Genomic DNA, 24,402 nt, shown 5'->3' with positions numbered 1-24,402 from the left:
TGACGTCCGTTTTCCATTCCCCCCACCAAACACACACATATATTTTGCGTTTTTTTTTTTTTTTTGGATTTTAGAGCTACACCAGAATCCAGAATTGTTCGTGCTCACGCGCTTGGCATTGAAACCAAAAAAAAAAAATTTGTCTCTAAAATTTACGACGCCGCAAATGAATGAATAGATTCTCTAATCTTTTCCATTCACTCATTTCTTTATATATAGAATGAAATTAGCGTTTTTTTTTCACTATCAAAATACAAAATTGCCAATTGAATCACGAAAGTGGCTCACCCTTCATTACTCACCATTACCATCACCACAACGACCAGAATTTCAACATAATTGTCGTCACTAACAACAATGACCAGCATGCAATATGAATATGCACAAAGATCAGTCGCAGAGAATTACATCCAATTCAATATATTTAATGTTTTATTTCGAAAATAAAAAATGAAGAAAAATTCTTTTTTATCACCATATTATTAAAAAACGCACACAAGAAAACTTTTATATAGCCATTCTGTTCGTTTTGTTTTGGTGTTTTGTATTTGCTGAAATTTTATTGCACTTGAAAAAATTACATAATTTGTTTCAGTAACCAGAAACTAAAAGTCCGACTAAGAATATTCTCTCTGTGTGTGTGTGTGAGGGAAAAAAATTCAAATCATTGAATCATTGTTTCATATGTCATTTTTTTTGTCTCAAATTACGACAGATTTCTTTCATTGTTCCAGTTCCACGGTTGTTTGTCTGTTTGTTCATTCAATGATGATTATCATGTTTCACAGACACACACACACACACACACATCTGGAACATTTCAAATTCTTCAAAAACAAAAAAAAATTGGCTCTATTCACACCATAATTTCTAATCATTTATGATTGAATGAATGGTGTGAAATGAAAAAAAAAAGTTTTTTTCCCCATTTATAAAGCAGAGACAGAGAGAGAGAACGGAAAAAAGTTGAAAAATTCAATCATCATTTTTATGCGTTTTTTTTTGATATCTCTGACCTTTGATCTAATTATTATCACCTGGATTTTTAATTTACCATTTCGATTAGTTTAGTAGTCATTTCAAGATTAATTTAAGTTCAATATTTATTTATTTGTTGTTTTTTTTCGTGATTTAGAACAAAATCATTAACGTGCACCAATGATCAATCTGTGATGATAACAGGTCGTCTTCGTCGTCGTCGTCGTTGTTGTTGTGATTGTTATCATCAATTTTTCGATTGAACGAATCTTCGAAAATTTTAGATTTTTCTTCAGCACTAAGATTTACGACTCAAAAAACTTGTTTTTCGTCTTGGTTCTTTTTTTTTATTTTTGTCGGCGCTGAAAAAATGTTTCGCATCCTGATAAAATTTCCTTTTTTTTCCTTTGCAAAATAGAAAAGAGAAATTAAAAGAAAAAAAAAGAAGGAAAACAAAAGTCAATTGAAACACAAATCAAACGATTCGAATCATATCATACCTTGTGGTTCGGTAATCATGATTAATATAATATATTGTGGCCCAGGTATAAATAGATAATGATGGAAATGAAATGAAATGAAAAATTAACTAGGTCGTTGAACGTTTCCCCATCATCATACAGAAAGAGCAAAAAACAAAAAAAAATGTACATAAAATTTCCAATTTAGGCAAAAAAAATTATCGATTTGGATTTTCCCATCTTTGATTGATAACCACAAAAGTTTCGGTTGCTATTTTAACCCTTTATTTTGGATTCATGTTATCGTTGATTTGTTGTTGATTTTTGTTTTTTTTTCTTAATTGAAAAATTCTGATAAATTTCTTAGAATATCCATTCATATGGGAATTGATGATGAAGAAAAAAACAGAAATTCCGTGAATCAATAATGAATATTTGGGGAAAAACCATTGGATATGAAAATGATGAAATTGAAACGAAAAATAGGAAGAGAAACGAGAAACCGGGTCGGAAAAAAAAGACTGATACATAAATAATGGCAAATTAACAACAACAATCGTCGACATATATCAAATAAATGGATGGAAATGAGAGAGAGAAAAAAAACAAAGTTTTCTGGCCAAAGAGAAAGTTTATTTTGTTTATGGAAAACAAAAAATTTTGAATTTGAAATCATTATTTTTTTCATCATCATCATATTCAAGCAACATATTTCGTTTTCAAATTCGTATTCAAATTTAAAGGACAGCAGCAGCAACAACAACAACAACAAACAAACAAGAATTCATCAACCATCATGGGTTTCACCAGAACGGAATTGAAATCCACTATAACCGATACGGATGATAATTTGGTGGCGGAAAAAGATGTGATATCTGCAGTGGCCACAGTAGATCCGGATGAATTTGATTGGCGTAAACAACAATTGAAATGGCAAAATATTCTATTATTGGGCATATGGCATATTGCTGCCATTGGTTTCTATGTTTATGCTTGTATTTATAGTTTTAAACTTCAAACCGTTTATTTAGCCGTCGCAATCGGTATGATGTCCGGCATTGGTACATCGGCTGGTTCACATCGTCTTTGGTCACATCGTGCATATAAAGCCAGATGGCCATTAAAAATATGGCTATTAATTTTCCAGGCAATGACCATGAATGGTTCAGCATTATCGTATGCACGTGATCATCGTACACATCATAAATATTCGGATACGGCTGGTGATCCAAAAAATCCAACACGTGGCCTATTCTATTCACATATTGGTTGGTGGTTGGTGAAAAAAACCGACGCCGTCATTGATGGTGGTAGACAATTGGATTTTACCGATCTTTATAATGAACGTCTTGTTTATCTTCAACATAAATATTATCTACCAATATTCCTCGTGTTCGGCATCATGATACCCGGGTTGATACCGATTTATTGTTGGAATGAAGATCCATGGATATCATTCGGTTTAGTTGTTGTTATACGTATCGTGATCGTTCTACATCATCTATTCACCGTTAATTCGTTGGCACATTTTTTCGGTTATCGTCCATATGATTTTCGTATACGGCCAGCTGATCATCGTTTTGTCAATTATATTTCCTTTGGTGAAGGTATCCATAATTATCATCATGTTTTTCCATTCGATTTTCGTATTAATGAACGTTCACAATGGGAATTATTCAATCCACCTGGTATGTTTATTGAATTGAATCGTTTGTTTGGTTTAGCTTATGATTGTAAAGTGGCATCACAATCAGTAATCAATGGTGTTGTACGTCGTCGTGGTGTACAGCCGATTCGTGATGAACAAAAAAATCTTCTATTTCGTATCGGCAATTCGATATTTGATTGGACCATTGGTATGCTTGTCGGTGCATGGGCTGCATATCCAATGATCATATTTAAATTACTAACCGGTCGAACAATTGGTTAGATAAAAAAAAATATGATGTGATGATGATGACACGAATTTTCTAAATAATTTTTTACATTGCAAAATTCTGGAGAAAAAATTCTTGTGTGTTTTGAATAAAATTATTGATATGAATGAATATTTCATAAAACAGGGCAAATTGTTTTTTTTTTTTTTTTGAGTAAATATTGATTTTGGAAAAAATTTGTTTGTTCCTGAAAAAAGTGAAGGACGACAGAATTTTAATTTGTATAAATGAAATTGCATAGAATTTTGCAGAATTTTTTTTTCTCCGGTCATCTCATCTATGAACGGAATCTATTGTCAATCACATGACACGCACACACACACACACACTCACACATGTTTCATGCTTGAAATATTTCATTTCGAAAAAAAATTTTCATTTTAATTGTCTTTATCGATAATTATAATCAGGTGAAAAAAAGATAGGAAACCGATTATTATCAAATAAATCGATTATCCGATTATTTCGTGAAAAATATGAGTTCATTATTGTTACGTCGACTATTTTGGTTACGCCATCAACAACAACAACAATTATGTCATTCATCATTGTTATTTGGTTCAATTGTACCTCGACAACAACATTCATCAGCAATTATCCGTCAAATTTATTGTGAAAAATCAATTCGATCATCATCTGCATTAATTGCGCGATCATTAATCAAAAACAATAATAATTGTCATCATCATGGAAGATTATTGTCAATGCAATCATCATCAAATCATTTTCTATTGAATCAATATCGATTTCTTTCATCATCATCATCATCGGGCAATAATAATGATGATGAAGATCCGGAAACGATATCTGCAGCATATCCAACACCACCAACACCGGGCGATCCATCAACATCAGCATTATCACCGGTAAACATACCTGATTATTTTCCAATGCTACCTGTTATTGCTATTAATCGTAATCCAGTTTTTCCAAAATTTGTCAAACTAATCGAATTGACTGATCCGAATCTAATACAATTGATTAAACGTAAAGTTGATCTACGGCAACCATATGCCGGTATATTCATGAAACGAAATGATAATGAAATGGCCGAAGTTGTTAGCTCTTTGGATGACATCTATCCAGTGGGCACATTTGTTCAGATTCATGAACTACAAGATCTTGGTGATCGAATACGTGTGATTGTTATGGCACATCGTCGAATACGAATAATGAAACAAATCGATGAAAATGATCAAGAAGAATCACAACAGCCAAGAAAAAATGGTTCAATGATGCGAAAAAAACGTGTTCGACGTAGTGCATCAGCTGCTCAACCGGTGTCATCGAATGATGAGAATAATAATAATGGACCTGAAATGGATGCCGATCCGAATGCAAATGCTCAACAACAGCCATCTGATAGTGAACCTGTGATTGTAGCGAAACCTAAACCCGTTCTAATGGTGGAAGTGGAAAACGTTACACACGAAGAATTTGTTGAGAATCAAGAAATCAAAGCATTAACACAGGAAATTGTCAAAACAATTCGTGATATTGTTTCATTGAATTCATTGTATCGTGAACCAATCTTACAACTAATGCATTCAGGACAGAAAATTGTTGATAATCCAATATTTCTTTCAGATCTTGGTGGCACTTTATCTGGCGCCGATTCACATGAACTGCAACAGATCCTGGAAGAGATCAACATACCGAAACGTCTTTATCTTTCGTTATCATTGTTGAAAAAAGAATATGAAGTTAGTAAATTGCAACAAAAAATCAGTAAAGAAGTGGAAGAAAAAGTCAAACAACAACATCGAAAATATATGCTGAATGAACAATTGAAAATCATTAAAAAAGAATTGGGCCTGGAGAAAGATGATAAAGATGCAATTGTGGAGAAATTTCGTAATAAAATCAAAGATTTACTTGTACCACAACCGGTAATGGATGTGATTGAAGAAGAGCTGAATAAATTATCATTATTGGATAATCATTCATCTGAATTTAGTGTCACACGTAATTATCTGGATTGGTTGACATCGATTCCATGGGGTATTAGTAGTGAAGAAAATTTAGATCTAAAACGTGCTACACAAGTATTGGATGAAGATCATTATGGTATGGAAGAAGTGAAGAAACGAATACTGGAATTTATTGCCGTCAGTCAATTAAAAGGCCATACACAGGGTAAAATTCTATGTTTTCATGGACCACCTGGTGTTGGTAAAACAAGTATTGCACGATCAATAGCACGTGCATTGAATCGTGAATATTTTCGTTTCAGTGTTGGTGGTATGACCGATGTAGCCGAAATTAAAGGCCATCGACGTACATATGTTGGTGCTATGCCTGGAAAAATTATTCAATGTTTGAAAAAAACAAAAACCGAAAATCCACTCGTATTGATCGATGAAGTGGATAAAATTGGTCGTGGATATCAAGGTGATCCATCTGCAGCGTTGTTGGAATTACTGGATCCGGAACAGAATAAGAATTTCCTTGACCATTACCTTGATGTTAATATTGATTTGTCGAAAATCTTGTTTATTTGTACGGCAAATGTATTGGATACTATTCCCGAACCACTACGTGATCGTATGGAATTGATTGAAGTATCTGGTTATGTTGCCGAAGAAAAACTACAAATTGCAGAGGTATTTTGTTTGTTGCATTGTAGAATTTTCACTATAAAAAAACATTCTTTTCTTTCTCCAGCGATATCTCATTCCATTGGCACAGAAAGAATCTGGATTATCATCGGAAAAAGTGGATATTGCCAAGAATGCCATCAATGTTCTTATACGTTCTTATTGTCGTGAATCAGGTGTTCGTAATCTACAGAAACATATTGAAAAGGTTTGTAAATTGATTTTGTTTTTTTATATCGAATTTGATTTTGATAAATTTTTTTATGACAAACATACATAGATTATGCGAAAATCAGCATATAAAATTGTTAATAAAGAATGTGAAAATGTAATGGTTGAAGAAACAAATTTACCTGATTTTGTTGGCAAACCAATATTCGTTAAAGATCGAATGTATGATGAAACACCACCCGGTGTTGTAATGGGTTTAGCATGGACATCACATGGTGGATCTACATTATATATTGAAACAACTGTTCATCGAAAATTGGATACCACCACCAATGGTGTATCAACGACAACCGGTGATAAATCCACTCCTCCACAACAAGGTTCATTCGTATTGACCGGACATTTGGGTGATGTGATGAAAGAAAGTGCCAACATTGCCTATACGTTTGCCAAATCATTCATGTTGAAACGACCAGAACCATCAACAGAATTTCTACAACGAGCACATATTCATTTACATGTACCGGAAGGTGCAACACCAAAAGATGGTCCAAGTGCCGGTTGTACAATGGTCACTGCATTATTATCATTGGCATTGGATAAACCAGTTCGACCAAATTTAGCTATGACTGGTGAAATTTCATTGACTGGTAAAATTTTGGCCGTTGGTGGTATCAAAGAGAAAGTTATTGCTGCTAAACGTGTCGGTGTACAAACAATCATTTTGCCTGATGATAATCGAAAAGATTATGCCGATTTACCTGCCTATATTCAGGATGGACTTACCGTTCATTTTGTTAGCCATTATGAACAGGTTTTCGAAATTGCTTTCAATTATTAATTTTTTTTGTAGATTTTTTTCTAATCGTATGTAAATATAATTTTTCTTAAAAAAAAGAATAAAACAAAAAAATATTTTCACCAATTTGAATTGGATTTTAATTAAATGTGATGTGATGAACAACTTATCGATAGTATCGATATGTTATGTGTGAGCTGGCATTTGGATTTTAATTGCATTTTTTTTTATTTCATTGGGACCATTTGAAATAAAGAAAAAAAACAAAAACCATGTCAACAGGACCGGATAATCTTTTCGATTTGAAAAATTCTTTTCATCTCGGTAATTGGCAACAATGTTTGAATGAAGCAGCAAAAGTCAAGGTAAAAAAAAGGTTTTCTCTTTTTTTTGTTTGTTCGCTCAATTTTTTTTCATCAACAAAAATCTTTCCAACAGACAACAACCGATGAACAAAAATTGGAACGTGATGTATTCATGTATCGGGCATACATTGCACAGAAAAAATTCAATGTAGTTCTTAGTGAAATTAATAATTCATCACCACAACCATTGAAAGCGGTACGTTTATATGCAAGATATTTATCATCATCATCATCGTCGTCGGTTGATGATATTCTAGCCGAATTGGATGCCAATCAAACCTTGTACATGAATGATTGTTATTCATCAATTTGTGCGGCAGCCATCTATTTTCATGAACGAAATTATGATAATGTATTGAAAATGTTAAACAATTCCGGTGATATTGAATGGTAAGTATTGTGATTCTTATTTTTTTTGTAATAAGAATTCTCTTCAAATTATATGATCAGTATGGCCACATCAGTACAGGCATTATTGCATTTGGATCGTTTGGATCTAGCTCGTAAAGAACATAAACGAATGTGTCAAAAAGATGAATATCATACACTATCACAATTAGCATTGGCATGGATTAATCTTTATTATGGTGGTGAAAAATTACAGGATGCTTATTTTATCTATCAAGAATTGAAAGATAAATTTGGTCCAACACCATTACTATTGAATGGCCAAGCGGTTGCTATGATTTGTCAGAATCGTTGGGAAGAAGCTGAACCATTAATTACGGAAACTATTGAAAAAGATTCCAATTATACGGAAGCAATCATCAATCAAATGTTATTGGCCAATATTAATGGTAAATCAAATGAAATGATCAATCGTTATATTAATCAATTAAGTGATCGACAATCATTGGATCAAACATTTTATGATGATTATGAACATAAACAACGAGAGTTTGATAAAATTGCTCTACAATATCAAATTGTTTGATGTGCTATGCCATGTTTTTTTTAAAGGTCGAGAATAGAAAATCTTGTTTTTTTTCACAGCGAAAATTGAAAATAAAAATACTTTTTAATATTTTATTCGATAAAAGAAATTTCCTCTAGATAATATGTTGATTTTTTTTCTACCAGGAAAGTTTTCCATCAATATCCGGTGCAATAAAAATGATATAATTATCATTTTCAACGACAATAATCGCTAAATTTAGATTAAATCATCATCAACAACAACAACAAAAAATTTACCACTAGCAAATGGGATCATTTAGAAATTTTTGATTTGATTGGTTCAAAGTATCAATTACGACAATATAGAATGATTATGAATGGAATTTTTTTTTCTTCAACGATCAAAAAAGAAAACAAAACAAAACAAACCCATACGAACGGAGATGTAGAAATTGATGATTATTGTTTGATTGATTGATTGATTTTTTTTTCATTTTCAATTCAATTTCAAAAACAAAAACAAAAAAATTTTAACCGATGATGTGTATCGTCATTGTTAATCAATAAAAATTTTCAAATCGAATGTTTGTGTGTGTGTGTCATCATATTCAAATTGCAAACATGTGAGGGCGCTAATGATTTAATCAGATCGAATGATTCGTTTGATCATCGAACAAATCAAAAAATCACCATCATTTGAAATTTGGCTTCAGAACCACAGAAAAAAAAAACAAAAATTCAATCGATTTTCGATTTTATTAACACTTTCATTCGATTTGATTCAAATTCAAATTGGACTTTGTTGTTTCATTATCTCTCTATATGTTTGTGTGTGTGTGTATATCGTGATATAATAACAATATATATCGAAACCAACGAGATCCAGATGAAAAAAAATGGCAATGTTATTATTTGATGACATCGAAATATTAATGATGACAATAACGGTATGATAATATTTTCTTTTTTTTTTTGTTTGAAAAAAAATCAAAGTCTGATAATTTGAGAATACTTTTACACCATCGTGAATAAAAAAAAAACCGAATTGATTGATGATTAGGTTCAAAGTTTGTTTGTTTGTTTGTTGTCATTGTCGATCATTATCAACAATGATGATAAAACAGAAAAAAAATCTGGTTGCTATACATGATGATGATTATATATATACAGATTATTATTTCTTTTTTGATTATTTAAAGACCAAACAAAATCGAATCATTTACGATTTATTTGATTGATTGATTTGTTGTTGACACCTCATGTCTCTCTCTCTTTCTTTCTCTTTCATCTCCTTATAAACTAGCGATATTGTATTTTTTCCATTGAATTTTTTTTTTCTATTTCGAAATTCACTGATCTACCACGAATGTTTCATCAATTATTGATTGAAATTTTATTATTATTCTTTTATTTCTATTCATTAATTACATAAATGTTGCCGTAAATGAACATCATGGATAAAAGATTTGTGATTCAATACTTGAACAATATATTGTATTCTCTTGACGAGGACCACGACGATCATCAAAAATCAGCTGGACTTGTTATGATCGATAATGATCAACATAATCGTAGTGTGAATAATAATAATAATAATATCAATCCATTGATGATTTCAAACCACATCAATAATAATCAACAAACAAATTATTTCCATCAATCGGTTATTTGATAAAGCGTTTTTTTTTCTTTCATATTCGAAAATCCTCTTTCAATTTACCAATTTCATTAATCAAAAAGCTAATTATTGAAGTCGACAGTGTATTCAACATTTAAATTTGATTCCAAAAATGTACTACAATCATCCACCACCACAACAACAACAACAACAACAACCAGTGAATCAGTCATCCTCGAATCAATCGGATGACCATCGTCATCATCATCATCAAAATCAAATATTTCATCAGGCATCATATCATCAAGATCCATATACATTCTATCCATTCAGTTTCTTTCCAAAAGATGTTGATATTGATGACGATGTTGACGATGTTGATGGTAGACCAAATACATTTGTTGATAATCAACAACAATCACAATATCAACAACATCAACAACAATTGGAAAAAATTGATATTGTAGGCCATCCAACAACATTGTATCAGAATCGTTCTGTATCGATTATAAATTGTGAATATAAATTAAAAGAAAAATATCCACATCTAATTACATTGATCTTCTTCTTTGTCATTTATATAACAATCATTCTATTGGGTGCATCATTATTCATGGCATTCGAATCGAAAGCAGAACAACGTCTTCGTGATCAAATTATGAATAAACAACAATTGTTTCTTGAACAGAATCAATGTGTCGATTGTAAGTTCTTTTTTTTTATTGCCGTAATAAATAATTTTTTGCATTCTTATTACTAACGATTGATTGATTTTTTTTCTTTCATTTGCGAAATAGCCAAAGAATTGAAACAATTTATCAAAAGTGTCATCATTACATATGATAAAGGTGTAAATTTGGCATTGCTTAATGATCTAGTTGATTCAATGATGATGACAACGATGACAGTTGCCGATTCCGATGGTGATGAAACGGATAAAATGTTAGCTGGAAATAAAAATGTTTCAAAAGTGATTGTCATTGATAAACGAACCGATGACAGCAATGATGATGTCATTGAAGAAATAATTGTAACTGAAAGAAAACAGCAACAACCATCATTGAAATCATATCCAACCGAACAACAACAACAATTAGAAGAACAACAACAAAAAGAAGGCCAAAGAGTTAAAGCATCAACATTGATTGTACCGATACAAATGTCAAATTGGGAATTTGGTTCCAGTATGACATATGTTGCAAGTGTTGTCACTACAATTGGCTATGGTCATGTTACACCGATTACGAATGAAGGAAAAATTTTAACAATAGTTTTCGGTGCCATATCGATTCCATGTACATTACTGTTTCTTTCCATCATCATTTCAATGATTCGTGATGGTCCAATCAAACAGATTGAAGTATGGCTCATCAAATTATTCGGTTATTTTACTGAAGAAGTAACATTATTAAAAATTCGTTTCCTACATCTATTCCTGGTTACAATGGTACTATTTTCCGCATTGATAATCCTACCGGCTTTTCTGTTTAAACAAATGGAACCACAATGGACATTTTTAGATTCATTTTATTATTGTTTCATTACAATCACTACGGTTGGTCTTGGCGATTATGTACCCGGACAAAATGGTCTGACCGAAAATCGTACATGGTATCTAATCAGTATAGTTGTCTACATGTACTTTGGTCTTTGTTTGATGATGTTATGGATTGCATTGGTTCTTCGTATACCATATTTTAATTTTAAAACATTTTTAGTTATTGAAGAACCAGAATTATTGGAACGTAAACTTATTAATGAACAAATTCGTAATTGTCAACAACATTCGATTATAAATTCCAGTGACAATGATCATGATGATGATGATGATGAGAAAAGCACCATTAATAACATCGACATCATCACCACCATCATATTCATTAATGGTAACATCAACATCTCGATTATTATCATCGTCATCATCATCATCATCGATATTAATGAATAATCAAATTGCATCCACATCCACATCATCATCATCATCATCATCATCATCACCATCTACATCAAGTTCTAATCATCTACTTTCACCACCATCATCATCATTCAATCATCAACATCATCGAATCATGGTAACTAATCAAGAAAATCATAAACATATCAAAGATTTTATTGTTTAAATAATCGTATAATCGAATCGAACAATATTGATTTTTTTTCTCGTTTTTTTTCACTATCTCTCTCTCTCTCTTACACTCACTCTATTATTTAGCATTATCAATCAAATTTAAAATTTATTTTTTTTAAAAGAAACACAATGATAATTATGTGATGATGATGACGAAAACGACAACGAAAAAAAAAATGAAGAAAAAAGAATTCGAATTTTTATATTTTTTTTTTTGTAATGAAAATCGAATCGTATCTGTTTGTTTGTTTGTGATGATGATGATGATGATATTGTAAACTACTACGACGATAATATATTAATTATGATAATTTAGTTTTTTGATTTGTTTTTTTTGATTTTTTGGTTTCTTGGATCCTCATCAATAATTTTTTAAAGATCATTCGGTACAATTGGTTCTTCTTTACTGCTGCTGCTGCTCATCATTAAGTTTGTTGCTAATTGATGATTATTATTTTGATGATGATGATGATTAAATAATTTTGGTTTAAGTTTACAAGCACAATGATGTGGTGCATTCACGAAGCCCCATTGTGCTTGCCCTTCAATACCATTATTACTGCCATCGCCATCATTGTTATCAGCTGTAATGATCGGTATATAATACATATACATCCAACCAAAACGTTCGGTACATTCAGATTCATATAATGGTGATATGCCTAAACATTTGCCATGATTTTTTGCACAACGATATGTGAATACAAATTGTTGCATATCTTTTTCTTGTATCACTTTGACTTTATTATCGAATAGATCATGTGTATCGATAATCTGAAATTAATAGATAAGATATAGATAAGTAGATTTGTCATAAATGACATATATATTATAACACATACCTGTTCCCATTTTTCTTTTGTTTCACAAATTTCTTCCGATGGTAATTGTTCACGTTTATCGGAATTTTTCTTTCTTTTTACTTTCAATATCATTTTCGGTGATGATGATTGTGTTGATGAAGATCGAAATAGATAATTATTATGATCATGATCATGATCATGATCATGATTATGATTATGATGTTGATCATCTGAATGGCCATCATCATCTATGGTTTCATTATAAAATGATGATGATTGTCTTGGTATAATGGATTCGTATTCCAAAATATGATAATCAGGATTATAATTTGGTGGCGGTGGTGATGAACCAACCCATAGATATTGTTGATGTAATGCTGGATGATTTTCGATATGATCACTATTATTTGGTTGGATGGATGGACAAAAGAAAAAAAAATTTTACCATTTTTTTTCATTCAAATCAAAATTCATTAACCAACTTTATTCTTGCTAAACGATCTTTTAGTTCATCCGGATGAATCAATGGATTTTCCAATATTTCATGTACATATGATTTAATAATCAATTTGATCACTTGATTATTGGCCGTTGCTACATCACCATATGCTATTGATGATGATGATGATGATGATGACGATGATGTTGATGATTCTAAATATAAATGAATGAATTTTATTAGAATAAAACCGATATCAAAACAAATTTAAAAAAAAAATTCGAATCCTTATTCAAACTAACTTGCTGTGGAAACGATGATGATTAAATATGGAAATTTTATTGCCAAAAAGCAAAAAAATTTGATTAAAAATAACATTTTTTTGTTTTGTTTTCTATTATAATTCAATTCAATTCAATTCAATTGGATCGACTAAAAAAAAAAAAAAAAAAATTTGAATAAAATGATGATGAGATGGATGGATTCGTTGTTATGGACGATGTGTTTGTGTGCAATAATTTGGCCATTCTAGATATTATTGTTAAATGGAATCGGTTTTTATAGCATCTCATTTTATAGTGTCCGTCACAAAGTGGAACCATTTCATTCATTTTTTTTTTTGATAATTTCCGAATCCGGAAACGGATCGACAATATATAATTTGACGTATATGCAACCAACCTACGTATGTTTGTCGACAAACTGTATTCACACCAATCATCATAATTGTCTTGTCCTTGATGGACAATAATGTTGATGATGATGATGATGATGTGATCCATCTATGTGTAAAACATAAACGTATGTTTATGTGAAAATGATAAATTGATGATGAAACAACCGTAGTAGTGCGTGTATGTGTGTAATAATAATAAACAATTTATTTACTTCGATCAAAAAAAAAAAAAAAAATTTTCCGAGATAAAATATGGAAAAACAAACGATTTCCGATTTATTAAAAGAAATTTATGATGATGATGATGATGAGATAGAGAAACAAGCATTTTGTTTTTTTTTTTATTCTTTCATATTCAAATTCATCAATCATTGAATTGTTGAAAATTATTTTCTTCTTACTATTGTATATGTCATGTTTGCATTTAAAACATTTACATTTTCATTTTTGTTAATAATTATCATTGATGGTTTCATAGACCATGGTCACTAGAAACCATTTGATAAATTGTTGTATGGGAAAATTTCTGGTAACATAGTTAAAATAACCGATAATAGTGCCGGCTAATATATCGCCAATAAAATGACGACCATATAATACACGTGAAATGGTTACTGCTAATGCCCATGGCCATAATATGATGGACAGATAGGAGAATCGATTCGATAGAATTAATGCCACATAAATAGATCGTGATGCATGGCCAGATGGAAATGATAATTTATCCACCGTAATCCATGTATTATCAGCTTGTGGTGCATATTGTGGCCGTCGTCGACGGCAACTAGCTTTAGCCAATGCAATATAAACAATGTCGATCAATAGACCAATCAGTAAATCAAGCCAAAAATCATTATCCGAACTGGTAAATGTGAATAATGTTATCAACGACAACCATGGTATACCATGACATGAATATTCTAATGATTGTAGATAACGTTTTTTAATATTCAATGTACGTTGACCAAGACGATAACATTGATAGGATAATTTCTCATCAAAAATGGCCAAATTTTCTTGCACATTTTTCAACATTATTATTATTGTGGATTTAGAATTCTTTCTGGATTGTTGATTCTGTGAGCGTTTTGCACTAGTTTTCGTTGACAATAACAACAATAATTGACATTGAAAATATTAACGAATTATGATGGAAACGCGTGTACTTTTAGCCAAAAAATAACGACATTTTTTTTGTCGTAGTAGTGGGTGTTAGTATTATTGTGATGATGGTGTTAAGGATATGTAAACCAACAAAATAAGCAAATCAATAAAAAAAAACAAAGAGCAAATAAAAATGAAAACGTCTTGATCATTATTACGCATGCTCAACGAACATTTAAATCAGCTGACACAAATGAACGTTTTGATGATTTTTGTGTCTGAATAATTTTTTTTTTCATTTTATCATCTTAAATCCTGATGATATCTTTTGATGAAATGGATGATCAAATTAAACAAGAATCTAAGCAACAGCAGCAGCAGCAATCGGAAACGACAACATCGTCCACTACACAATACAGTATTGGTGATTTAAATGTAAATTTTCTGTCACAAATCTATGAAATAATGCGATGGTAAGATTGTTTCGCTCGTTAATATTTAACATTTCTAATGATTCTATTCTTCTATTCAATAAAGTCTGGAAAAAGAAACACAAGAAAATTCTGTTACAAAAACTGTTGGTAATAAACAAACATCAGTATCATCAGCAGCAGCAGTATCAGTGGCAACAACACAACCAACATTATCAACATCTGAATATGTTGGTAAAATGAATCGTTTACGTGAAACATTCGAACAATTTCGTCAACAAATACCATTGGTACCTGGATCGAATGTAACAAAAGATGAACAATTACAAACACTTGGATCATTACGGCAACAATTGATAATGAAAAAAGATTTATTATTAAAATATAAGAAAAGTACAATTGTCGATCATATTCCATCGCAAATACAATCGACCAGTGGTAACAGTATTATTAAACCATGATGATGATCATCATAATAAAATTAAAAAAAATTCTTGTAAATAAAACAAAAATTGCTTTGGCCTTTGTGGGTGTGTAAATCACAGTTTTCATTTCAATTTTTTTGTTTCGGTTAATCGTCAGATCTTGTGGGAAGAAAATGAACGCTAGATACCAATTCAGTATGATGAAATTGCCGTAGATGAACCAATAAATGCAAATTCACTTCTTCTGCACGACTTAGATATGGATAATTACCACCAGATTTTAGATGTGCTAATCGTGCATTTGGATACATTTTATATAGTTCAATACGTGTAGATTCACTATTAGAACATTCATCAAACACATCGATTATGGTGATTGTAAGTGATTGAAGATTATCTGGTTGTACATAGTTTTCAGTTAGATTTAAATGTAAACGAGCTACCAATTGTTTATGTGTTAATGAGGATAATCGTGTAGACATAAATTCGTATGCGGCACGTATTCTTTCATCAGCCTGTTCGGGTATTCGATTCGTTATGAATATTTTCCGTAATACCGGCGATGGATTTATCCATATTCTAGTTTTTTGGAATGAAAATTTTATCATGACTAAATCATTTTGTCAAGTACTAAAATTACTTACAAAGGTATCGTGTTTACAAAACGAAATCGTGTCGTATCGGCAAATGTATTGCATAGAATTAATGATGCAATCCGTTCGGGATATTTTTCAGCATATTTTTGCGCTAAATATCCACCCAATGATGCACCGAATATGTGTGCTCTACGTATTTGAAATGATTGTATGAAACGATCAAAACCAGTGATAAATTCATCGATAGAAAAATAGTCAGGATATTCGGCCGATATAACACGATGTCCACGATCACAAAGATACAACATTTGATAGAAAAATATGTCAGCCGTACCACTTACTGGTGGTAAAAATATCACAGGACAATCGATTTGTTTAGGACCACATTCATATATGGTCCATAAATTATTGCCATCATCATCATCCAAAGCATAACGTTTCAATGCAATTTGACTTCGAAATTTACAATATGAATCACTGGTTTCGATCGATTCAAATTCCGTCAACTCTTCACCATCTTTTACCAATTCTGTCGTCGTATTCGAAATGTATCCAATCAAACCGAATCTATATTTTAAAACGATATGAAAAAGGTTATTATTTGGGCTGTAAATAAAATAACAAAAAAAAATTTACATTTTTTCCGCCATTCGACACAATACAAAAAAAAACAAGTAAAAATCTTTTACATTGTCAATTTAATCAATTCGTTGATGATTTAGGGTGTTTTTTATCAATGTAGAAAAAAACTGGATTAAAATCAAAATTTTTCGTTTTCTTGATCTCAACAACAGTGAAAAAAAACCTAAACAATGGAAAAATGACAATTAGAGTGTATATAGTTTCGAATGTTGAGTGTAAATAGAAATTCAAACAACAAAAAAATCCAAAATTGGTTCATTTATTTCCTAAAAGAGTTGATAATAATAATAATAATAATTTACAAAATACAACCAATTATTAATTTTAAAATAAAAAAGTAAAAATAAAATGATCACTGTGTGTGATCATAATCATCAGAATGGGGGAAAAAAATATAAGTTTTAAATGAAAAAACCAAGATGTAAAGATTCGAGGTTTTCCAAAACAAACACGAAAAAAAAGCAGAGCAGAGTTAATAACTTAAATTCAAAAAAGAAATAAAAAATAAAGGAAACAAAAATTAAACCACGATGAATGTTGGATGAATGGCACTTTTGAATTTTTTTTTTTTTTTTTTTTTTGGTTTTTAGTTGATCAAATCGGGTGGATGAGATTTTTTTCTTATGAATTAATTTTCGTCATTTTCTTTTCATGATTATATTTCGGTAGATTAATACCTTTGATTAGATCAGCTGCTTTTTCGCCAATCATAATGATTGGCGCATTCGTATTGCCTGATACAATACTTGGCATTATGGAACCATCAGCAATACGAAGTCCGGTGATACCACCAAGTACACGAAGTTCAGGATCAACAACCGCTGTTGGATCCCATGGTGCACCCATTTTAGCTGTGCCAACTGGATGATAAATTGTGGCCGTATAAGTTCTTGCTACACATGCTAGATATTCATCACTCCACATTTTATAATGTTCACAACCGGGAAATACTGTTTCAAATAATCGAGCATTCATCTCCTGATATGCAGGTGTCAAACCGACAGCGATCGATATTTTCATTGCATCAACCATTTTTAGAATGTCACGTGGATGTGTCAGATATTTTGGATCGATTATTGGTGGATCATATGGATTTGATGATCGAAGTTTTATGTAGCCAACACTTTCAGGTCTCAACATTACCGGATATACTGAAAATGTATCCGATGTTATATAAGGCTGATAAACTTGTCGCCATAATTGTCTCGTGAGGCCTTGTACACGACGAAATGTTTGGCCATCATCCGATGAAGGACCACCAGTTATTAGATGAATTTCAAAATCTGGATAGTCAGCTGATTTGTTGGCAAATTTTGTATTAATAAAACCAAGACCTTCAACACCGCCCAATGCAGTCAATGGACCTGATGGTAGCGAAAAAACAGATTAATAGGATGAATCATCTCAAAAATATTCATTTGCAGTACATACCACGACCGGAAGCAAAATAAGACAAAAGATTCGGAATAGTAACGACACGTCGTTGTACAAATGAATATTTTTCATCCACTCTAAAATGAATACCACCTGGGTAGATGTGATCTTGAAGATTTTCACCAACAGGAAGATCAGCAATAACCGGTATACCAAGGGCTTGTAGATGATCTTTAGGGCCGACACCGGATAACATAAGCAATTGTGGAGTGTTGACCGATCCAGCAGAAATGACAATTTCTTTACGTGCCATTACCATATGTGATAGGGCGAATCGATCGAATTGTACACCGATAGCACGACGATTTTCATTGAACAATACACGTGTTACATAGGCAAACGTTAAAACATGTAAATTGGAACGATCACGAATGGATGATAGAAATGCTTTGGCCGTTGAACAACGTGCACCACGACGTATTGTACCTTGTGGTATAACGAATCCAGTTTGCGTTGGTCCATTGATATCGGGATTCGGATACCCAAGGTATTTACCGGCTTCAGGAAATGCAAGAGATATCGGTGTAATATCCGATGGACTTGATACTGTTAGATAACCACCGACACCATGATAACCATTGGCCGCAATTAAAGGATCACGATTATCTTCTGATTTAATAAAATAAGGCAATACATCTTGCCAGCTCCAACCAAATGCACCATTCTCTTCCCATTGATCATAATCACGGCGATTACCACGAACATAGAGCATATAATTTAGAACAGATGAACCGCCCATTACACGACCACGTGGCCATCTACTTCGCTGAATTTTTTTTTGTTGTTGTTGAAAAAATTTATTAAATTTGATCAACATTCAATTTAGTGAGTAAAGTGGCTTACCCTATTAATGAAACCAAAACATGATGCTTGTTGTGGTTCAGTTTGATAAGCCCAATCAATGGGTGTCATTTGTAGATTAGCCGCAGCTAATGGTATATCACTAAATACATTCTCTGAACCACCGGCTTCAATTAATAATACTTTATTCAGATGATCTTCAGAAAGACGGTTGGCAACCACGGCACCGGCTGAACCAGCACCGACAACAATATAGTCATATTCTGGATCCCAAGTATTACGTGATACAAATGATGAATGGTCTGCAGCACGTATCCATAAAAATGTGGCCAATGGTACCATGGCCGGTAAAAATGGTGCAACATGAAATGTCATTATTGAAAAAAGAGTTTCAAATTATAAAAAAAAACGAAAGCTCATAAATTCACAACATTGAAATAAAAACCAATGAATAAGTTGATGGCACATGAAAAAAAAATATATTTCAAAGATGAAAAAAAATGATGTATCCGGTCGGTCGTTGGTTCGTTTATGCCGGTTATTTAAAAATGGGTTAAATCAAAAATCAAAACAAAAAAATTGAAACTTTTTTTTTGTCGTGGTTGATCTGATTGAAAAAATAAAATTACTTGATTGGTGCTTTTTATTTTCAATGGTGATGATTATTATTGATTATATGATGACAAAAAGACGAAAAGAAAATTACATTTCTTTTTTTTTCATTCACTCTTAGTTGTTGTCCACGATAAGTGTGTGTGTGTGGGTGAGTGCTTTACATTACAGATGAAACAAAAGCAGAAGCAAAAAAAAAATTAGCTCATCTTTGTCACTGATTTTCGTTGCAATTAGTCAGGCCATTCAAGCCATTCATTTCAACCGATGATGATGATGATGATGATGATCATGAGACTTTTTTTATTTGAAGTGGTCGCTGCTGTTGTCATTGTTATTTGTTGTTGTTGTTGTTGTTAGTGACAAATTGAAATACACAGAAAATGAAAAAAATCTTTTTTGTTTTTGTTTCACGTCGATAGTTGGTGGTGATAATATGATATGATCCCGATATGACTGACAACCAACCGATAACTGAAACCGACCAACTAGCCGAATGAAAATATAACCGAAATGAACATGTTGAAAGAATGGTGATCATCGTCATTGTCGTCGTCCGAGAGAAAAACGGTATTGTTCATTTTCTATTTTTTTTTTTTTTTTTTTTTTGGGTGAGAAAATATTCAAAAAACAAGAAAACATTGTCATTCGAATCATACCTTTTTCCACTTTTCTGTATTCTCAGATTTTTTTTTTTGTTAATCATCAGCAGCAGTCTCTCACATTTTTTTGTTGTTGTTGTTGTTGTTGTTGATCCAAATCATCAATTATCATCTTCTTCAACAACCTCTTTATTTATATGATATAAATGATTGAAACCAAAATAATTGACTCAACATTCTTCATTTCATTTTGTTGAAAACTTTTAAATTTCACTCTCGATATATCGGACACAACACTGAACATTATCATTTCTCAAGATCTGTACATAAATGACATAACATGTGATTATTGTTTTGTTCATTTATTTATATTCTACTATCAAACTAAAATCATCAACATCATAATCTGAACAAATGAATTTTTTTTCTCGGATCACCGGAAATAATAAATTGATTTCAATTGACAAATTGTTAAACGAAAAGAAATAATAACTTATTTGGACAAAAATGGATATATAGAAGAAAACACGGTTAATTACATAGATGGCACTGTGTATGTATACACTATTTGTTGATTGAAATTATCTTGATGGATGGTTGGATGGATGGATGAATGGCTGGGTAAATATATCAGTAATGTTGTTTGTTGTTGTTTATTGTTGTTTGACTTATTTTTTCTTATTTTCAAAATTTGTTGGATCATGATTTGGATCGAAAAATTTCCGATCAATATCATTCCAATAATCAGCCATACGTTTAGCTGTATCAGGATCATAACGTGGTAGATTGATACCTTTAATCATATCCGATACACGTTCACCAATCATTATGATCGGTGCATTGGTATTACCGGATACAACTTTTGGCATAACAGAACCATCGGCAACACGAATACCTTTCACACCGCCCAGTACACGAAGTTCAGGATCAACAACCGCCGTTGGATCCCATGGTGCGCCCATTTTAGCCGTACCAACTGGATGATATAATGTCGATGTAAATGTACGTGCAACACAAGCCAAATATTCATCACTCCACATTGGATAATGTTCACAGCCAGGAAAAATGGTTTCGAAAAGACGAGCTTTCATCTTACGATATGGTGGTGTCAAACCGACAGCAATGCAGATTTTCATTGCATCCACCATTGATGCTATATCTTTTGGATGTGTTAGATATTTTGGATCAATTATCGGTGGATCATATGGATTCGATGATCGAAGCTGAATATAACCAATACTTTCTGGTCGTAACATCACTGGATAAAATGAAAACGTATCGAATTTCACGTATGGTTGATAAACCTGTGTCCACATTTCATCCGTATAGCCTTGTACACGACGAAATGTTTGACCATCATCGGATGATGGGCCACCACTTACAAGATGAATTTCAAAATCTGGCCAATCATCCGATTGATTGGCGAATTTTGTTTTGATAAAACCCAATCCTTCAACACCACCCAAAAGAGTCCATGGACCTATTTTGATTTAAATAGACATGTATGAAAATAGTAGATTCGAATATAAAGATGATTAATTTTTTTTTACCTCTTCCCAGGGCAAAATAAGCAATCGTATTCGGTAATGATGAAACTCGTCGTTGTATCATTGAATATTTTCCATCAATGGTGAAATGAATTCCACCCGGATAAATATGATCTTGAAGATTTTTTCCTACCGGTAAATTGGCGATAACAGGTATGCCTAATGATTCCAAATGATCACGTGGACCAATACCAGATAACATAAGTAATTGTGCTGTATTTATAGATCCACCCGATAGAATAATCTCTTTACGTGCATAGACAATATGTGTTAATGAAAAACGATCAAATTGTACGGCAACCGCACGTTTATATTCATTGAATATAACTTTAGTTGCATATGCAAATGTTAATACATGAAGATTCTGGCGATTACGAACACTGGCCAAATAGGCTTTGGATGTTGAACATCGAGCACCATTACGAATTGTACCCTGCGGTATTGTGAAACCTGTTTGTGTTGGACCATTGATATCGACATTTGGATAGCCCAGATGTTTACCTGCTTCAGGAAACGCTAACGATATGGGTGTTGAATCCGGTGGATTTGCTACGGTTAAATAACCACCAACACCATGATAACCATTTGCAGCTACAGTTGGATCTTGATTATCTTCTGATTTCATAAAATATGGCAGAACATCTTGCCAGCTCCAACCATATGCACCAAGATCAACCCAACGATCATAATCACGACGATTACCACGAACATAGAGCATATAATTCAAAACCGATGAACCACCAAGAACACGACCACGTGGCCATCGACTACGTTGATTTTTTAAACCAAAACATGAAACACTTTGTGGTTCAGTTTGATATGCCCAATCAATGGGTGTCATTTGTAATGTAGCTGCTGCAATCGGTATATCACTGAATAATGTTTCCGAACCACCAGCTTCAAGAAGTAAAACTTTTGTACGATAATCTTCTGATAAACGATTAGCGACCACAGCACCAGCTGAACCGGCACCAACAACAATATAATCATATTCTTGATCCCAAGAATTACGTGATATAAACAGGCCAAGATCAGCTGCTTTAAGCCATAATAATGTAGCTAATGGTACTAATGCTGGAAGTAATGGATTAACATTGGTCGTTGCGGTGGTTACCAAAGAAGATGTATCCATCATTTACATCACAATTGATGATCATCAGATTTTTTTTTATATATCGATGAATTATTTTGAAATTTGCTTTATTCGTGTGTGTTTGTGTTTCGTTGTCACACCATGGATCATTTTATTTTCATTTTTGTCTTTTTTTTTGACACACCAAAAAAAAAACAAACTAAATCAAACACTGGATTGAATGATGATAATGATCGTTAGATCAATTACAATGAATGGCTGAATCATGAAAATGATTTCTTTGTTTTCGGGTTTTTGTTGTTGTTGTTGTTGTTGTTGTTGGTTGAAATTGAATCTATTCATCAACCTTCAAAAGCAGCAACAGCAGCAGTAGTAATAGTGACATTTTGTTGTTCCAATCATTTCTCTCCTTTTGTTGTTGATTTCATTCATAAAAAAAAGAAAAATTTCATTTTTCCTTTTCTTTAATAAATCTGTCTGAAAATAAAAAGAAAATCGAGAACCGACAAACATATATCCGTTTTGTTTTTTTTTCATTCATTTTCATAATTCAATGGCAATATATCTAACAACGGAAACGAAATATTTGAAAAGAAAAAATTACAAAAAAAGAAAAATCCGTAATTATTGTTGTTGTTGTTGTTGTTATTAAGAGAGCACGTCCTTTTCACTTACTATGAAACATTCGATTTTCAATTGTGTTCATTGGCCAAGACTATTTTTTTTTTTGCACATTTTCAAATTTTCAATTCATGAATAAAAGTCAAATTTCGTTGAAAAACAAAAAATTTGTGTTCACATACGCGTGTCATGCATGGTCAATCATCCTTGTTGTTTTCGTTTTTGTTTTATTAGTTAATTACATTTGGATCAATATTTATGTTGCCTGTATTTATAATGAGAGAAAAGATTTTTTTTGGTTAGTTTTGAATAAACATCAAAAATACATGTACCTGAAATTGGGAAAAAAATTTTTTGTCAAAATCTTGAAATCAAAAGCAAATAAATGATGATGATGATGATAAAAGGATGGATTCGATTGTTTTTTTTTTTTGATTGTACGTGCATGTTGTATGTAGATTTTTATCCGTTTGGTTTCCGGTTTTTATTTTGGAACAATAGCAATTTTTTTTTTTGGTTGTGAATCAAAAGTTTTTTTTTTTTGGCCTTCAAACAACAAAGCAAAAAAAAAAATGAAACACAAACATTGCCATCTATTGGGAATGTTTTGTAACAATAATTTTTT

General features: G+C 31.9%; 10 protein-coding genes and 1 long non-coding RNA gene across 11 annotated transcripts; 6 read left to right on the top strand and 5 right to left on the bottom strand.

The window, feature by feature from the left end:
* The first annotated feature begins 2,136 nt into the window (after positions 1-2,136).
* LOC124493281 (acyl-CoA Delta(11) desaturase) lies at positions 2,137-3,487 on the top strand. The gene has a single exon (XM_047056352.2). The coding sequence runs from the start codon at positions 2,236-2,238 to the stop codon at positions 3,367-3,369; it is 1,134 nt and encodes a 377-aa protein (XP_046912308.1). The 5' UTR covers positions 2,137-2,235; the 3' UTR covers positions 3,370-3,487.
* Positions 3,488-3,697: 210 nt separating this feature from the next.
* Positions 3,698-7,069, top strand: Lon (lon protease homolog, mitochondrial). The gene is made up of 3 exons (XM_075731970.1): positions 3,698-5,979; positions 6,041-6,181; positions 6,254-7,069. Exons 1-3 carry the CDS (start codon positions 3,853-3,855, stop codon positions 6,983-6,985), a joined length of 3,000 nt encoding a protein of 999 aa, XP_075588085.1. The 5' UTR covers positions 3,698-3,852; the 3' UTR covers positions 6,986-7,069.
* Positions 7,070-7,120: 51 nt separating this feature from the next.
* epsilonCOP (coatomer subunit epsilon) lies at positions 7,121-8,351 on the top strand. Its single transcript, XM_047056364.2, has 3 exons — positions 7,121-7,308; positions 7,382-7,698; positions 7,759-8,351. The coding sequence occupies exons 1-3, from the start codon at positions 7,216-7,218 to the stop codon at positions 8,240-8,242; spliced, it is 894 nt and encodes a 297-aa protein (XP_046912320.1). The 5' UTR covers positions 7,121-7,215; the 3' UTR covers positions 8,243-8,351.
* Positions 8,352-8,703: 352 nt separating this feature from the next.
* LOC124493756 (uncharacterized) lies at positions 8,704-12,266 on the top strand. Its single transcript, XM_075731983.1, has 3 exons — positions 8,704-9,152; positions 9,670-10,527; positions 10,621-12,266. The coding sequence occupies exons 2-3, from the start codon at positions 9,996-9,998 to the stop codon at positions 11,769-11,771; spliced, it is 1,683 nt and encodes a 560-aa protein (XP_075588098.1). The 5' UTR covers positions 8,704-9,152; positions 9,670-9,995; the 3' UTR covers positions 11,772-12,266.
* LOC124493755 (uncharacterized) lies at positions 12,038-13,958 on the bottom strand. Its single transcript, XM_075731992.1, has 4 exons — positions 13,496-13,958; positions 13,237-13,408; positions 12,794-13,154; positions 12,038-12,725 (listed from the first exon to the last, which is right to left on the bottom strand). Exons 1-4 carry the CDS (start codon positions 13,569-13,571, stop codon positions 12,324-12,326), a joined length of 1,011 nt encoding a protein of 336 aa, XP_075588107.1. The 5' UTR covers positions 13,572-13,958; the 3' UTR covers positions 12,038-12,323.
* Positions 13,959-14,050: 92 nt separating this feature from the next.
* Positions 14,051-15,174, bottom strand: LOC124493303 (polyisoprenoid diphosphate/phosphate phosphohydrolase PLPP6). Its single transcript, XM_047056374.2, has one exon. The coding sequence runs from the start codon at positions 14,902-14,904 to the stop codon at positions 14,320-14,322; it is 585 nt and encodes a 194-aa protein (XP_046912330.1). The 5' UTR covers positions 14,905-15,174; the 3' UTR covers positions 14,051-14,319.
* Positions 15,168-15,865, top strand: MED9 (mediator complex subunit 9). Its single transcript, XM_047056377.2, has 2 exons — positions 15,168-15,446; positions 15,511-15,865. Exons 1-2 carry the CDS (start codon positions 15,292-15,294, stop codon positions 15,863-15,865), a joined length of 510 nt encoding a protein of 169 aa, XP_046912333.2. The 5' UTR covers positions 15,168-15,291.
* On the bottom strand, positions 15,743-17,239 carry LOC124493291 (maspardin). The gene is made up of 3 exons (XM_047056363.2): positions 17,062-17,239; positions 16,474-16,992; positions 15,743-16,408 (listed from the first exon to the last, which is right to left on the bottom strand). The coding sequence occupies exons 1-3, from the start codon at positions 17,073-17,075 to the stop codon at positions 15,976-15,978; spliced, it is 966 nt and encodes a 321-aa protein (XP_046912319.2). The 5' UTR covers positions 17,076-17,239; the 3' UTR covers positions 15,743-15,975.
* Positions 17,240-17,310: 71 nt separating this feature from the next.
* LOC124493266 (glucose dehydrogenase [FAD, quinone]) lies at positions 17,311-20,385 on the bottom strand. Its single transcript, XM_047056338.2, has 3 exons — positions 19,345-20,385; positions 18,499-19,267; positions 17,311-18,431 (listed from the first exon to the last, which is right to left on the bottom strand). The coding sequence occupies exons 1-3, from the start codon at positions 19,675-19,677 to the stop codon at positions 17,689-17,691; spliced, it is 1,845 nt and encodes a 614-aa protein (XP_046912294.1). The 5' UTR covers positions 19,678-20,385; the 3' UTR covers positions 17,311-17,688.
* Positions 20,338-21,300, top strand: LOC142597602 (uncharacterized). The gene is made up of 2 exons (XR_012832284.1): positions 20,338-21,137; positions 21,265-21,300. It is a non-coding gene; the product is annotated as an uncharacterized LOC142597602 (long non-coding RNA).
* LOC124493264 (glucose dehydrogenase [FAD, quinone]) lies at positions 20,863-24,308 on the bottom strand. Its single transcript, XM_075731979.1, has 4 exons — positions 24,110-24,308; positions 23,832-24,042; positions 22,067-23,721; positions 20,863-21,996 (listed from the first exon to the last, which is right to left on the bottom strand). Exons 3-4 carry the CDS (start codon positions 23,196-23,198, stop codon positions 21,185-21,187), a joined length of 1,944 nt encoding a protein of 647 aa, XP_075588094.1. The 5' UTR covers positions 23,199-23,721; positions 23,832-24,042; positions 24,110-24,308; the 3' UTR covers positions 20,863-21,184.
* Between the last annotated feature and the right edge of the window lie 94 nt (positions 24,309-24,402).

The sequence above is a fragment of the Dermatophagoides farinae genome, chromosome 6 (genome assembly GCF_024713945.1).
Source record: "Dermatophagoides farinae isolate YC_2012a chromosome 6, ASM2471394v1, whole genome shotgun sequence".
NCBI lineage: Eukaryota > Metazoa > Arthropoda > Arachnida > Sarcoptiformes > Pyroglyphidae > Dermatophagoides > Dermatophagoides farinae.
This window is presented reverse-complemented; position numbering and strand designations above follow the sequence as displayed.